Source organism: Mastomys coucha, unplaced genomic scaffold (genome assembly GCF_008632895.1).
Source record: "Mastomys coucha isolate ucsf_1 unplaced genomic scaffold, UCSF_Mcou_1 pScaffold22, whole genome shotgun sequence".
Taxonomy (NCBI): Eukaryota; Metazoa; Chordata; class Mammalia; order Rodentia; family Muridae; genus Mastomys; species Mastomys coucha.
Genome location: NW_022196905.1, coordinates 165972116 through 165989332, shown reverse-complemented (window position 1 = coordinate 165989332; position 17217 = coordinate 165972116). Strand labels below are relative to the sequence as shown.

General features: G+C 45.0%; 1 protein-coding gene across 12 annotated transcripts in view; it reads left to right on the top strand.

Moving 5' to 3' along the window:
• The window catches only part of Ido2 (indoleamine 2,3-dioxygenase 2), a 95056-nt gene that overhangs the window by 18598 nt on the left and 59241 nt on the right, over positions 1–17217 (top strand). For all 12 annotated transcript variants that reach the window (XR_004109805.1, XR_004109806.1, XM_031339312.1 and 9 more), the window contains 3 exons: positions 8233–8328; positions 12794–12913; positions 15630–15748. Coding sequence is in view for 10 of the 12 variants with exons in the window: in XM_031339312.1 (XP_031195172.1) it covers positions 8233–8328; positions 12794–12913; positions 15630–15748 (335 nt within the window). In the remaining 2 variants the exon portion in view is untranslated. The remainder of the gene's footprint in view (positions 1–8232; positions 8329–12793; positions 12914–15629; positions 15749–17217) is intronic.

Below are 17217 nucleotides of genomic sequence, written 5' to 3'. Positions count from 1 at the left end.
ACTTGGGATATATATTGGGCTTTAGTCTAACCTGGACTAAAGGATGACACTTGGTTTTAAAACAAAGGGAAAAAAATCGAGTGACTAAAGCTTATGAAAATTGAACTTGCAGGTATCTGAATATTTAAAACTTGAATAGTAACAAATTGATAATGATTCGGAAGCTACATAGGTCACCCAACAAATCCTCCTAAGTGTTATCATTTTAGACGAGAGGGTGAGAATCCGGGTACTCTTTCATCTAGCTTAGAGAGTGCATGCTTTTCTGAATGCCCAGTTAGCTGTGTTGGCCCAGAAGAACATATCGTTTTCTTCTTTAGGAATTGGGAATCTGGTAACAAAGCAACTGAGTAGCAAAGACTTATTTTTGGTTACAAATAGGAGACACGGGAAACAAACCCACAAGTTCACTCCCTGACCTGTTGCGGTTATAGGCATAGGATCAAGGAGTTGAGCGGGATGGAGAGGCTAGGAACCAGGAGACATATTGCTACTGGGATACTTGTTCAAGTATTTTATAAGAGTAGGTGGAGATTTCCCAGGGATTCCATCAGTATATCTTTTTCAACTCTTTTTAAAAATTCACTTATTCATTTTAGTATGTGTGTGAGAAAGATAGAGATAGAGAGAGGGAGGAAGAGGGAGGGAGGGAGAGGAGGAGGGGGGAGATAGAGAAAAAGACAGGAAGGAAAGGATAGAGGGAAAGGGGGAGAGAGGGGAGAGGAAAAGAGAGAGAGAGGAAGAGGTGATGACTGAGAGGGAAGGAGGGAGGGACTGAGAGGGAGCAGGAGAGGGGAAGAGAGAGCAAGATACACACACACACACACACACAGAGAGAGAGAGAGAGACATACACACACACACACACACACAGAGACAGACAGACACATACACAGAGAGAGAGACAGACAGACAGACAGACAGACAGACACAGACACACACAGAGAGAGAGAGAGACAGACAGACACAGACACAGACACAGAGAGAGAGAGAGAGAGAGACAGAGACAGACAGACAGACACAGAGAGAGAGAGAGAGAGAGAGACAAACAGACAGACAGACACAGACACACACACACACACACACACACACACAGAGACAGACAGACAGACAGACAGACAGACAGACACAGACACAGAGAATGCTGATTTCATAGTGTGCCTCTGGAGATCAATGGACAACTGTCTCAGATACTGGCTCTCTCCTGCCACCTTGTGGGATGCAGGATGACCTTAGGTCTCTAGTCCTACCTGCTGGCTAGCCTACTTTTCCCAATTTTTATGGATCTTTCTAGTCATCTCCCTAGCAACGGATAACTGTGATGTTACTGAGGTTGGCATGGAACATGCAATGTAGGTGTTATATTGTGAAGGTAGAGGTGTTTAGCCGTCACTCTGGCACTTATCTGAGACCCAAATAATTCTGACCAACCTACCTGAAGAGCAACCTCTGGCCTATACTGTCTTATTATAAAAAGGAAACCAGATTAAAGCCAGGAAGAACTTTTTTAGACTAACTAGGAAAACTGATACCCTCTGCATTGAAACATTTTTTAAAAAAAATGTTTGTGCCTTTGGAAATATTATTATTATTATTAGTAGTAGTAGTAGTATTAGTAGTAGTAGTAGTAGTAGTAGTAGTAGTTTGTTTGTTGTTGCACATGTTAGGCAACTGCTCTTCAATGAGCTAACATTTCCTATCATGCCTAGCATCATATAAATGTTAGGCCTGAGTTAGGGGCTAAGCAGACCACATTTCCTTGTCATCTTACAGGCACTAGCATGCTCTACCATAGGAAAGCGGTAGGACTCTGACAAACTTCCAGAGCCCCTCTGGACTTCAGAAAATACTAAATCCCAGAGGCCCCATGGGTCTCTATCATCCTTTCTGCAGAGCCCTCAGAGCTCACTCTGGGCTTCTTGATGCTACATGGAGATATAAAACAACCTGTCTGAATGTATCAGACAAATTCCCTAGATAACCAGAGGGGAGAGAGCAATGGCTGGTGTCTAAGAACTCCGAAATCTCAGATCACAGACATCAAAAGCTAAGGTACATACCCCCAGAGGGGCAAAACCTCATTAATTAATTAAATGAGTAGATGTGGTAGGTACATGTATGAATTGACATCAGAGAAGATGCATGCTGTCTAACCAGAAACTTGCCTGATACTATTGTCTCTAGTATGGCAAATTTAAATCTGACAATTAAGAGTTACCAATAGAATTTTGTACTTTCTTCAGTCTCTATAGCAGTGATTCTCAACCTGTGGGTGGAGACCTCATTGGCAGTTGTATATCAGATATTCTGCATAGCCAACACATATACTATTATCTGTAACTTGTAACAAAATTACAGTTATGAAGTAGCAACAAAATAATTTTATGGTTGGGGGGAAGTGCTGTGGGCCAACCCAGTTGGGGGTCCCTCAACCCGGGGAGAATCAGGGTTCAGGTACTCAGGTGGGCAAGGAGTTGGTGAGTGACAAACAGACACGAACACAAGAGAGTGCTGAATCTGAGTGTAATTTCTCAAAGTAAGCGTCAGACTTTTATAGTCATTACAGAAGACAAAAGGAAGTTAGATAATACACTAGTCAAGGTACACTGAGGTCATCTGAAGGACAATGATTCCACAGAAGAATATGTACATGACAATTGGCAGGAACTAGGCAGTGGTTACAGCTGAAATAAGGTCAGCCTTATCTAAGGTCAGCTTATTCTTAGCAGCCAGGTGTGAAATAGTTCTCATTCTAGTCTATTGTATAACCCACCACCAACCAGCTGTAGGAAGACACCCAACTATGCTAATCTTCTGGGCTATCAGAAGTATGCACCAGGGAGTCCCATTCTTGCTAACCTTTCTATGAATAATACATTGCTCTAGCTCCTGGGAGTGACTCAGCTGTAATTCTAAGTATTTGTGGAGGACCTCCATTTGCCAGAGGAGCCCACCAGCCTTCTTCTATTATATAATGTAGTCTGTCATACATGACTGTAATGAGAATTCTTAATTTACTTTGTTGAACTTGCCCTGGGACAATTAACTCTTAATCAGTAAACTGCAATACCTGATTTCTTTCACTATCTCTTTTACAAGCTGGAGGCAATTTGTTTGAATAAATAACATTCTTTATGAAATTCCAAGCCGAGGGTCAGCTCAGCATTCACTAGGATGTTGGAACACTGATGAGGGCCAGGAAACAACATCCAATCTAACTTACTATTAGTCAAATCATTCCTTGGGGGCACCTCTATACCTGTAATAAAACAATACAGAAAGAAAGCACACAAAACCTTCCACCGACTTTCTCAAGGACGAATCTGGACCACATCTGTGTTAGGACACACCAAGGACTTCCAGGAGACCAGTTTCCTTGAAACTTTTCACCTTAGGACTGTGGCTAAGCTTTTGAACTTGTCACGAAGTCTCCACTGGAGTGGATATGGCAGGGAGGGTCACCTCAACATGACGAACTGTATTAAAGGGTCACACACAGTATTAGGAAGGGTGGAACCCAGTACTGTAGAGGAAAGGCTGGAAAGCCAAATGGGTTTTAAGTGAGTTGTAGTACTGTTGTAAGATTAAGTTTTCAAACTGTATTGTGGGAACTTAGCCATTGGTTGAACTCAGTGGGAGACCAGCTCCCAGAACCCAGAAACAAGGAGACCAGGACGACCTGGCAGAGAGACAGTAACAAATGACTGCCAGGTGGCTAACCTGCACCTGAACCCTAGCGAGAGCCAGCACCAATCAGAAACCACCCCGTACCTTCCCTTTACCCCAGTCTTCCCTTTTGCCCCAGCAACTGCACAGAAATAAAAAGCTGCCTAAGACCTTGCTCAGGGCCAGACTCCTCTACCCCTGCGAGGGATATGAGTCTCACCTCAGCTAGCTGGAATAAAAAGCCTCTTGCTGATTGCATTGAGTTTGAGTCTTGGTGATGTTTGGGGTCGTCGCTCCCAGGATTTGAGTGTGGGGGTTCCTCTGGGAGTCTCACACTGTCTAAGAGGAGTGTTTAGCAATCTTCTGGGTAAGAATCAAAGAGACCCTGGAGCCTAGCAATACGTGTGGTTGAGGTGTCACTCCCTACTTAAATGGGTTGTAAAACACCTTTCAAACTGCTCTCCTCTCTTCTGGATTACTGGCAAGGCTTGGTCCCTGTCAATAGTTGTCAGACTCAGGCTGTGTCAAGCACTTGGCTGATGGATGGCTACAGCGCTCCACCAGCGTGTCAGCTTCAGTATGCCTGGGGTGAGGACCAGGAGTCAGTGGGTTGTGCAGTTCCTGAGGGATACAGGTACCATGGATGCTGGCCACACTTGGATGCTTTGTGGTTGAGGGTTTTTGCTGAGTTTACAGGAGTCCAAGCATAAGACATTGGAAACAAAGGAGGGCAGCCTTCCTCTGGGATCTAAGGGGAGAGAATAGACTGCAGCCTAGAGTCTCGGTTTTCAGAAATGAACTATGTAAGGTTTCTCACATAAGCTAGGAAGGCAGAATCCAGCCAGGTTTCATTTAATTCTGATAGGATTCCTTATTTAGGTACCCAAGAAGGAAAAGTTACCGGTGATGGTGAAAGGCTGGAGAATCTTAGAATGTATAATGTATAACTTTTACCTAAAAAGGGGCATGGAAAACCTCTGCCACAAGCCAAAAAAGGTGGAGTAGCTAGTTCCAGGAACTTTGCTAACCCAGAGCCTCAGGGCTCTGGTTCCCAATACCTGCCCCTCCTGAATGATCCACTATGAGGGCGGAACTAAGAATGAAGGTCTACTGGTTTATGAGACTCTCCACCCTGTGGACCAGTAGATGAAGATTGCATTCCTAGAATGAATGTGTTCCCCTCCCTAACTGAATACCTTGGGCTGTGTCCCTCTGAAATTTACCACTGTTTTTATGTTCTGTCTCCTTGGTAACTCTCTCTCCGCCCCCAGCTTTCCTTAAATACCCGACACTTCTTGTGTTCAGCGTCGAACTCTGGCCAGCATGGTCACGAGATCGACCCCGGGGTCGAACTCTGGCCAACAAGGTCATGAGATCGACCGGGTACCGGTATCCCCAATAAACCTCATGTGATTGCAGCAAGTTCGGTCTCTCGTGAGTCATTGGGTGGTCGCGTCATCCAGAGACTTGAGTAAGGATCTCCCCAGTTCCAGGGGTCTTTCAATGGTTAGCGACAGCTTCTTTTCTGAGTCCTAGCTACTCAAGGAGGTATCTGAGCTCTACAGATGTTACATGTGTGGTTGTCTATTTCAAAGTCAACATGAGATATTCTAGTCCAGCGTTTCAGTTACTATGTTCAAATATATTCTAAAATATCCAGATCACACCAGTGAGACTAAGTAAGTTGATGGTTCATGGATACATCAGCAAGAATCTATCTATCTATCTATCTATCATCTATCATTATCTATTTATCTACCTATCTATCCTCTATCTACCTACCTAGCTCTCTCTCTCTATCTTCCAGTCTGTAAATCTATCTACCTATCTATCTATCCCTATCTATAATCTATCAGCATTTATCTATCCACTATCTATTATCTATCAATCCCTATCATCTATCTATCAATCCTTATCATTTATCAACCATTTTTCTATCCATCTATCCATGTATCTAAGATACACACACATATATACATATATGCATATGTATATATATGTGTGTGTGTATATATGTATATATGTATATATGTATAGATGTGGATGGGAATCAAGGTTCACACTATTGGGCAAGTGTTCTACTCCCAGGCAATAGGGCAGCCTCTGTTTCTATTCTTAGTCTTTCTCTTGCTGCCAAATACGTGTCAGCTTCAATTCTGCTCTCTTCAGCTGTGCACCTGCAGCTGTTTACTGGAGAAAAATGACACTGTCAGTGATTTCTCTCCAGGACAAAGGCTGGGTGGGCTGGGAGGGGTAGGGGTGGAGTGAGTGCAGGCCATGAGACCAAAGACTGAGTCTTATGAAGATCTTCCCCAGCAACACCTCCACCTGTCCAGAACTACAGCTCTCACCCTATGTAGTTTGACTCAAGACTTCTAGTTCGTCCTGGATTACTTCAGAGTCAAAGAAAGAAAAGGGAAGATTAAATGAAGTTCAAAATGTTCACAGTTTATGGCAAGATATTGGAAATACTAAGGTTGTAAATCAACCAGAACTTTTAGCCCAGAATTCCAGGAGATCTAGATGTTCATGACTCCCACCCCCACCCCCACCCCGCCACCCCAACAGCAACAGGAAGTGACCTGTGGGTCTCCTGTTGATCTCTGCTTCTCCAGAGGTGAACTTTCAAGTGTTCTGGCTTCTCATTGTCCCTCTGTGTAGTCACGTTTGCTCATGGTCAGCTCTCTGCTCCTTTCCCCAGTTCTTAGCATAATGTTACTCCTCTCTCTAGTCTCAGAGCCAGTGAGCTGAGACACTGGCCTGGGAAGTGGAGCCAAGCCTCCATTTCTGAATCTGCCAGGATGCATCTCCCTCTCTGCTCCCTCTCTGGTCCTCTTCACCTTCTTCATAGCCTGCTGCCTCTGTGCCACCCGCCCCCTCTTCTTCCCACGACCTGGTGCCTCTGTGCCACCCGCCCCCTCTTCTTCCCACTGCTCCTCTTACAGTGGCAGACCATGAACTGCTCACTTCTGTTATCCCTAGAAGACTTCTGTAAAAGCAGATTCCCTTTCACTGATGTCTATCCTAAAAAGTTCATCACATCGCCCCACACTTCTTCAGCACAGGAGCATTTGAACTTGGCTTCCAAGATCCTGCCCCTTGTCTCTCTATAACAAGGCATAGAGAAATTGGCACACACCTTTTGTGTCCCTTTGTCTCTAAGGGGTAGTCTTATTTTAACTCTGTATGATGCTCTTGATCTTCTGATTATTGTTTTTCATAAAATTATCTTACATTTTGACTGCTCTATGGTCTTTTTCTATGGCTCATTGAACCTCTAGAATGTTCTTTTTATCTGTGCCAATGGAGTCAGTTCCTGTGTCTATCTTGTAAATATCCCCTAGTGTGCTAATCTAGGCTTCCTTGATGTTTCTGTTTGCATAACCTTCAGATGCACCAGCCACAGTCTGCTTTCTCTTTTAGTGGCTTCTTTCCGAGCTTCACACTTCTTGGCACACCATTTGAATTTCTACAGAAGTGGAAGCCAAATTGATTGAGAACTAGCTTTTTGCCTACTCTGACCTCTACTTGTGTTTCTTGTATGTGTTCTGACCCATTGCACGGCTACTCTGTTCATAAACACAGTCATGATTTTCATCCCATTTCTCCATAACTTAGAGGCCGTACTTGACTTTGGACAACCTGTTCACTGAAAAGCCACTGGGCTCCATCCATGTTTCGTGCACATTTTCTGAAAGGCTAAATAAACTTCTTTTGCATAGCATACAGCTTTCTGCTGAGATCGCCAGGGTCTATTGCTTGTATTCAAAAGCTAACACAGACAATGGGAGTAGATGAGTTTCAGCACAAATTGATTCATAGAAATAGATGCAGCTCAAACCTTTGACTCCAGCTATGCTGGAGGCTAAAGCAGGAGGATCTCATGGACAATGGCAGCCTGGAAAACTCATAGAGACTGCCTCAAAGTCAAAAAAATAAAACTACATGCTTGAAGACTCAGATCTACAGTGCAGTGCATGGGAGGCTGAGGTAGAGAAGGCTGTGAGTTTGATAAGCCTGTGCTATTTAGCAAAAGTCTGTCTCAAAAGACTGAAAAATACAAAACTAAATGTGAAGAAAAGAGAAGTCACTTTCAGAGTTCAAAACCAGGCTCGCTTGTCATGTTTCTGGGAATATTTCCTTTTCATTCCCATAGTAGGCTGAATCAATCCCTACCCCTTCTCCAGAGTCTCAGACACACACACACACACACACACACACACACACACATGCACATGCACACACATACAGGCACACACATGTGCACACACACACATGCAAATGTAAACGCACATGCAAATGCAAACACACATGCTCACACCCCAGCACGAAGCGTGTGATTTACACTGGGGTCCATTTTGTCTCCACTTATTCCCTCACCATGCTGTATTATATGAGCCCAAGATTTGCATTCTAATAATCTGCATGTCTGTGTGGCTAGTCTAGCCTAAGGTCGGGCTTGTAGTAAGTTCTTTTTGCATACCTGGGTTGACTTGAATTCCTCTGAAAAGTATTCCAAAGCTGCTTTCCAAAGAGATCTAAAATACTGTTTCTATTTGAAATGCAGGGAGAACTTCCCGACTATTACAAGCCTTGGATGGAAATTGCCCACAGACTTCCTCACTTAATTGAGAGCCACCAGCTCCGAGCTCATGTGTACAAGGTACGTTGATTTGTCCTTCCGTTCATCTTCCTCCTCTCCCCACTCCTTCCATCTCCATAGCCTCTTCCTTCTCAGCTTTCTGGGAGTGAGACAGTTGACCTGGCAGTGGAAACTGACCATCACCACTGAGGCTGTCAGCAAACCTGTCGTCCTCGGACAAACAGCACTTGAGACACATCAAATCCTCATCATGTCTCTGTGGAAAAACAATGGTAGATGAGAACTGAAAATAAATTGTGGGGAAACAAGGAACACACACATGGAGATTGTCGGGAGCCATTTTGCCTGCTTCTGTGAAAGCCAGCCTGTCAGGCAGAGTCAAGTCAGGCCAGGGTCTGCTGGCAGATTTCCTGGCCTCAAGGCAAGGGGCTGAATGTTCTGTTAATCTTGGAAGAAGGAATAAGAAGGAATAGGGAGGCCCCCAGATGAATACAGATATCAGATGTATGTCAGCCATTGTCTCTCCTGGCTTTGTTTCCCATGATACTATAAAGCATATAAAACCTTAGAGAATTAAACTTGAGGCTGCCGCAGTACTGACTGGACAGCCCTCCCGGTTTCTAACCTTTGTCTCTGAGTCTCCTTTTCTATCTTTCCTATAATCCTCACTCACCCCTCAGAGGACTGCTTGACTTTGTACCAGTAGGACCGGTACAGGAGATGCTCAGTGGGTCTCTCCCAAGCCTCATGGCCACTGCTCTGCCACCTCTGGGTGGGTACCTTGGCCTTAGTGTGTTATATACTAGTTGAATCAAGTGCCCTTCTGATTTGTAAACTCAGAGTCAGCCTTAGCTATGTAGAAATAGTGAAATCCATAGACACCACAGTAGGATTTGCATGCATGCAGGTATATGGCGCACATCTGTGACAGAGCGAGCAATTTCCCTCAGAAAGGAATAAATAAAATACGATGCCTACAGAAATCATACTTCGATTCAGGAATTTTATAGTAAGCATGAGACAGAAGGTTGGCCTCAGACTCTTCCTTCCTTCTTTGAGAAATGGAAGAAGTCCTCATCTCATGGTTGTGAGCATCAATGGCTTTTGTAAGGACCCTTTTACAGCTCCTGCTAGGTAACCATGTCCATTATTTGCATGTCGCTTCCTCTTCTCATCTTCATCTGTCACAAGCAAGCCAGATGTTCAAGCAAGGCACTCCACCCTTCAGTACCTCCTTTGCTGATGCTTAATGTCTAATTATGAATTGATTTGAATAATACTCGTTGAATGATCCTTACAGCATATTCAGAAATCAGGACAGGCAGCTGACCCTGGGAATACTCTAGATAAGCCCCCACCCCCTCACTGAGGCTGAGGACTGAAAGGGACCCACGTAAGAAAGTACAACTAAAGGAGTTAATTGTTGCACAAAACTCACACAGAGCCTCACAAAGGTGGTTTGTAATGTTGTTGAGACCTTACACTAACAAAAAACATCAAAGGGAAAAAAAGATGGGAAACAGCAGAAGAAGATAACTAATGGTGACCTTTCGCCTACATACACACATGCACATATCACCACACACGTGCATGCATATGCACACACATGTACAAACACATATCGCCACATACATGATACACACATGCACACTCACATCACCACACATGTGTACACACATGCACACATACATCACCACACATGTGTGCATACATAGGCATGTACAGTACACACATATCACCACATTCATGGCACACACACTCACATACCACCACACATGTGCACATATATAGACATGCTCACACACACGCGCACACACACACATACACATAAAACCCACACTGAACACACTACCCTGAATCAAGCTATGAGTTTTAAGAACATACACACCATTCCCCCAAAACTCCTCACAAGGTATTCCGCCCTCGAAGGGAAAGCTCCTTCTCTTTCTAACTGATGTCTAGAACCCACAAAAATGTTAGTTGTGCACCAGAGGGGGAGGCGAATGGCTAGTCAGCAGAGGATTTCCCACAAACCTACGCGTCTGTCTTCACCCACCATCTTTTACACTGATGAATGAGTTACTAGCCAGGATGCAGTGGAGCAAGCAATCATGATGGTTCTGGGTGACAAGCAAGTGAGTGAATAGTATCCGTGAAGATACTGAATACGCATATGCTAGGCTACGGCAAGTCTGTCATGTGAACTGATCTTGCAGAAACATTCAAGGAAAAAGTGCAGATGAATATGCAAAGCTGCTGGCTGTAACCACTTTCACAGCAACAGTGAATATAAGATAACAGAAGATGGGAGGGCAGAAGGAGAAGCCCACGAATCTCCATTCATAAACATATCTGTTATATACATGAAAGTGCACAGCTAGTAAGTGGTCACGTAGGCATGCCCCTGCATCTTTCCGCCACTCTACACATCTTTGCTCTGTAGTTTACTGAGCAATAGGAAGTCCATGACAATATCTATATGCAGAATTATTGAACATCTACTTCATGTGAATGTGTGCTTAACATTTATAGATGTGTAGATGATAAAGGTAGAGATAGATGGACATATTGACCGTCTGACAGAGTCTTAACATGTAGCCCAGGCTGGCTTTGAATTTGATGTCTTCCTGTCTCAGCCTCCAGAGTGCTGGGATCATTCATGTGTCTTCATAAAGACTCTTGTTCCCTTCTGTATAAAAACAAATGTCGTGTTTTATATGTATTCACCTTCATATCAAATGATACTTTCCAATAAGTTCAAGAGTGATGTCCACAAGCACCTAATGCATGTCAGAAATATTCAGCTCCTCGTGAAGTTGGCGGGATGGCTCACCTGGCTCGGAGAACCCGTCAGTGTTTACTGAGTTCTGAGAGAAGAGCACTGAGGTTAACTTTCCCAGGTTAAATACACAGTCAAATAATGTCGGGAAGATATCGGGAGTGTGTCATTCTCTCTGACCATCTGCGGCTGTTTGTGTAGGCAAAATGATTAACTAAAAAGATACCATTTCCTTTTCACCCCTAGAGTTGCTTTTGAATCACATGTATGTTTAGGAGGTGAGGCTGGCACTCCGGAAATGTGCAGGGACTCTCCAGAAAACATTGGTCCTGGGGACCTCGTTCCTTTACCCCTGAGGTGTCCTGGCCTGTAGGTGACCTTCTTCAACATGCGAGGAGTGACGAGGGCAGAGCGTGAGAAACACGGACTAGACTCTGAAGGCTTTGAAAGACTTGTACTGACTGCATGCTAAATAGCTTTTTGTTTTGTTTTGTTTTGGTTTTTCGAGACAGGGTTTCTCTGTGTAGCCCTGGCTGTCCTGGAACTCACTCTGTAGACCAGGCTGGCCTCGAACTCAGAAATCTGCTTGCCTCTGCTTCCCAAGTGCTGGGATTAAAGGTGTGCACCATCACTGCCCGGCCTAAAATATCTTTTATACATTGACTTAACAAAGTACATTATTGAATTATTGCTTCTTGTTTGAATTAATAAAAAACAAACCGCGGTTGCTGGAGACTTTCAAACAAAACCCGTGACTCATGCATGATTCTAGTGATGGGGCTGTGGTGAATCCGCAGAACTACCTCATTCCTTCCAGATTCTGTGACCCTAGCGAATGCCTCGGAGACAATTTTGTCCTTTGGCTCCTGCAGAGGGTTTTTTAGCCTCACATTTCAAGTGCCAGGTAACTACTGCTGTCATCCTCTTCCCCCTAGGGGAAGAGGAAGGGCTCTGTGTACCACAGTTCCCCGGTCCACCCCTAGGAAGCCAGTGTCCCTATTTTACAAGTGGCGCCTGCCCTCTGCGACAAGCCTGCCGAGCAAAGGGAGAGAAGTGGCTAGAGCTGAAGAGACTAGGGATGAGCCGGTGGCAGCCAGGCAGGACAGGGAGCTGGTGTGAGCCGACTGTGTACTGATGCTGTTTTTCAGGGTGGCCTTTCCGTGTCACCAGGAGCTGTGGTTTCCCACGGGGATGACGTGTGGACAGAGTTGAGTGGAAAGCCCCGCCACCTCATATGGCTGGGTTGTGGTTGTTTGACGAGCATCTGAGCCAGCCTTAATATCCAGCCGAGCCGTGCTTTTCTGGGCAGTTTACATCCCTAACCCCACTGGGTCTCGCTGCGTTCACAATTTTAATACAGTTAAAGGGTTCGAAAAGCTGAGGGCTTCCAGGTATTACAGGTCCGTAAATGCTGCTGTGCGGATTGCGGAGGATGAACGTATCTCAGCTTCAATGCTTACTCCGCGGTCCTCAGAGCAATGGATGGAGATCAGTATATGGCACAAACTGGGCACAACCTAGGCTACAGACCCCAGGACTTTGCACCTTCCACACTGCATTGCTCTAAGATCTGGCTTAAGTGGGTGTGCATGAAGCCATTTAGATGTCTGTTGGAAGCCAAAGAGCGTTCTAATAACTGCGGGACTCTCAAGTCAGGGGACCTGGTCCTAGTCCCCCACCGTTGTTCCGTTTTTGTTTGTTTGTTTGTTTGTTTTCAACTGCTAATCCTTTTAATCTCTTGACTAGATGCCTCTCCTGGACTGCAGATTCCTAAAGAGTTACCGTGAGCAGCGGCTGGCACACCTGGCACTGGCCGCTATCACCATGGGATTCGTCTGGCAGGAAGGAGAAGCCCAACCGCCAAAGGTGAGGGGCAAGGAGAAAGCTCTCAGGTGCTGCTGGGCCCCCTGCACCTGGAATTACGACACCAGCTCCAGGTTCCACTGCCTAATTTCCAAAAATCAGTGGAAGGTGAGGAAAGAGGGTTAGATTTTTTTTTTTTTTTCTTTTCTCTTTTGCTACAGAGCTGATTTTCTTTCAGACCAATGGCCACTTTCAAAGACTCTTCGCACCACCCCTCCCATTCCAATAATATGTGAGGAGCTTCCTTAGATCCCAAGAACTCATAAAACAGCCTGCAGAATTTTGTATTTCTAAATACATTGGTTATCGTGATTTTCATAATTACTCCACTGTACAGACACCTGGGAGGCTGGCCCAAGTCCGAGGCTAAGCAGCCTGGGGACAGTTGGGAAAGCCAGTTTCTGAGTCCACTGAAGTAGCCATCTTTCCCCAGCGACTCCATGCACACTTGGATACTCCCTTCTTTCCTTAATATTGCATTCTGCTCAGCTTCCTGCCGCTTTAGTTTATCAGAGCATGAAATCTTTCTTCTCTGCCCCTGGAGGGAACTAGTATTCCTTTTCATTTTAAACATCTTTTCATTTTATTTAAACTTTTTTCTTTTTTCTTTTTTTCTTTTTTAAGTCAAGGTCTTACAAAGTAGCTCCAGATCAGACTAGAACTCGCTCTCTTGTCTAAGTTGCTCTCCAATCCATGATCCTTTTGCCTCAGCCTTCCAAGTGCTTGGCTTTACAGGCATGTGACGCCCTGCACAGTTATGCTCACTGGCAGTGCTGGGATGGAATCCCGGGCCTGTGTGTGCTGAGTTAAAACTTTGCCACTCAACAGAACCTCCGTTTCCTCTTCCTTTTCCCTAAGTTTCTCTTTCCCAGAAATCAAGGTACTGATCTTATTCCAGAATGTGTGAGGAGCCTGAGGCGGGCTTCAGTGGTTCATCTCACCTATTGTCCCTCACAGAAATACTTGAGACTGAGAAGAAAAGGCAGCACAGAGCTCTTGCTCCTTCAGATTTTAACACGATGCCCTATTGTATCTCATCTTAAGAACTCAAGTGTCTGGTCTGCTGCTGGAAAGTTTACAACCTAGGCCAGTGTGACAGAACCTCCTGATGAGTTCCCCTGCGTAGGCTCCCTCAACAATCTCCTGAATTATGAGTTAGAGAAGAACAGAGGGAAGCAATGTCCAGCCCCCAAGACCGCCTCAGCCTCATCACCCCTTATTTTGTAAGTCCTCCCTGATTTCCCCACCCCGTGGAATGTCTGCCTCAAATCTTCCCACCTTTCCAAGCCCTGCCTGCTGTAGAAGCTTGGCAGAGTTCTATGCCCCGGAAACTGTAGCTGTTCTCTACCTAAAACACACTTTCCCCCTAATACTAAGAAAGAAAGAATGGCAGACACTTCTTTAAATTCTTCAGGCCTGGGCTGGGAAGATGGCTCAGTGGGTAAACTGGGAACAAGCAGGCCTGACACTGGAGCTAAGTTTCCCACAACCCATGTGAAAGCTGGAACAGGCAGCAGGGAGCAAGAGAGACCCTGTCTCAAACAAGGTAGAAGGTGATGGTCACCATTCGAAGTTGTCAGCTGGATTCTACACACTCCCTTTGGCATGACTGTGCCTACATTTACATCTATCTGTCTGTCTGTCTGTCTGTCTCTGTCTCTCTCTCTCACACACACACAGACAGAGAGACAGAGACAGAGACAGAGGGAGAGATTTCTATTTTAAGAAGGAAAATAATTGGGGATGGGAGTATAAGAATTGGTTTTGTATGCCTCTACCACTCTGGCCCTTTCCATGGCTGAGGACCTTAAGGATCTGAGCAGCTGTGGACAGATACAGATCTGTGTTCAAAGGACATTCCAAAAGTTAGCAGATGAAAGGGTAGGGATACGGACTGGGGCTTTGCAACCTGAAGGGTCCTTGGTGTGTGAGCTTGTGTTTCAGTGGTGTTCTGAATGAGTGTTGGAAGGTTGATGTCATACCCCAGGTTGGAACCCTAGCAAATCATGTTAGGACTCAGAAGAGACAAGGATGGTGAAGGGGGTCTATCATTGAGTGACTCCCTGACATTATGGGGCTTGACTCATGAGGTGACAGAAGCATCAGTTCTACATGCTGAGATTTTCTGTCCTCTTTATCCTTTCTAGGGTGTGCTCTCTTGTGCTCTCTCTCTTTCTCTCTCTCTCTCTCTCTCTCTCTCTCTCTCTCACACACACACACACTCATCTCTTTTTTTTAATCTATGTACATCTTTAGTTCTATTTTTGCATCTGTGCATCTATGCTTGTATTTATATGGAGTATATATATATATGTATATTATTTACAATCTATCATCCATCTGGAAAGCACTTTACACTGCTAGGTTTTAGTCTTCAAGTTACACTAAAATTTTGGTGAAATTCTTCTTCTTTTCTTTTTCTTTCTTTTCTTCTTCTCCTCCTCCTCCTGCTCCTTTTCTTCCTCCTCCTTCTTTGTACAGTTTCCAGAGGTTCTGTGTATCATGTGTACAGTGTGTTCCATCTCTGGGTTTTATATCTCTTGTAACGTGCTCTCCTTAGCAGCAACCTCACCTGGTCTCTGGCAGGAAGCATGTATAGGGTATTGGTGTGGAACACTCGAGGAATTCGTGCTTGGTCTCCAGGTCACTTACCATAGGCAACTGTGGTGATTTCCTCTGCCAGTAGAATATACTAATTGTCTGGATTCTTGTCCTAAAGGTGCTGCCAAGAACTCTGGCCATTCCTTTTGTTGAGGTATCCAGGAACTTGGGACTCCCACCTATCCTGGTCCACTCTGACCTGGTGCTGACAAACTGGACCAAAAGGAACCCAGAAGGGTAAGGAGGGAGAGGGCTCTTTGGGTAGCAACAGACTGAGGAAAGGCCCAGGACTTGAACTGTCCTCACAGAATAGGCTCAGGGTCTTCGGGATATTTTATAGTAAGCTGTGTGCTCTCATTCATTTGCTTTAGGGTTCCAGTGAAAGCGAATACACACATTTAAACCTGAGACATTTCTTCTTCCCGTGATTTCAGCACACTGGCTTGCTGCTTCCAGTTCCCACCTGGATTCTCAATCAGACCATCAGCCTGCAGCTGTAATAATCAGGCAGGGCTGTTTTTTCTTAGCATGTTCTGTGCTCCATTCAAGTCAGGTTAGGACTGGTTGTTCAGGGGTGATCCATATGGATCTGAATAAACGATTTCAGGTTGGTGGAATTCTGATATACACCATCTATTCGGTCTGGTTTATACCATTCCACACTTGTCCTGGGCACAAAAGCATCTGTCTATTGACTTCTCAACAAACAACAAATCCATGGAAACTTCATTTTCACAGTCAAGTCTGTCTCAAGTGGTCGATGCAAAGCAGCATTTACTTTTGTGATAAATTAAACCAGCAAACGAGAACTTGAGGCTGGATATAAAGGGACCTTCCTTGGCATGATGGTTGTAGGTAGCCATGCAGTGCAGAAAGAGATAATTGAGATCTGCTGTGGACGCATCCAAGAGACCCTCCCTTTTAAGAACTGAGGAGAGCTCCTCTCATCTAAGAACTGCTGAGCCCGAGAACTTTATGCTTTCTAGGATGATGATGTCACATGATGATGTCACACGGTGATGTCACATGATGTCATATGATGGCGATGTTGTATGGTGATGCTATATGATGATATCATGATGGCATCGTATGTTGATGATAAGCTTGTTTGTGACTGGGGACTGAATGGACCTTTGCATGTGACGCAGGTGCTCCACCCCTATTTTCTACCCCCAGCTTTCTCTTCAGTGTTTATTTAGATACAGTTTCTCACACAGCATTTATTTAGATACAGTTTCTCACACAATGCGAACGCTAACCTGAAATTCACACTGTAGCATAAGCAGTCCTGCGGTGGGCCTCCCTCAACCGGGGAGAAACAGGGTCCTAGTCAGATCGACAAGGCGTAGGTGAAGAAATAATGGCAGACACTACACAAGGAAGTGCAGGATCTGAATGTGTTTCTTAAAAATGTCATCAGACTTTTACAGTCATTGCAAAAGAGAGATGAAAAATCTGGCAGCTCAGTAGTCAAGGTACATCTGAGGTCACCTGAAACACACTGAGTCTAAAACAGCAACCATCTCCTCTGGACTGGTGCAGCACCCCTGGGCTACGAGCTCGCTTGGACCCATATGGCCCAGCCGGAGCCCTGGGGGCTGCGGGTGCGCCAACCAGGAGGGTAGAGGCTCGAAGCTCACCTTGAATCTCGAATCTCCAATGCTGACTGCTGCTCTCTCTCTCTCTCTCTCTCTCTCTCTCTCTCT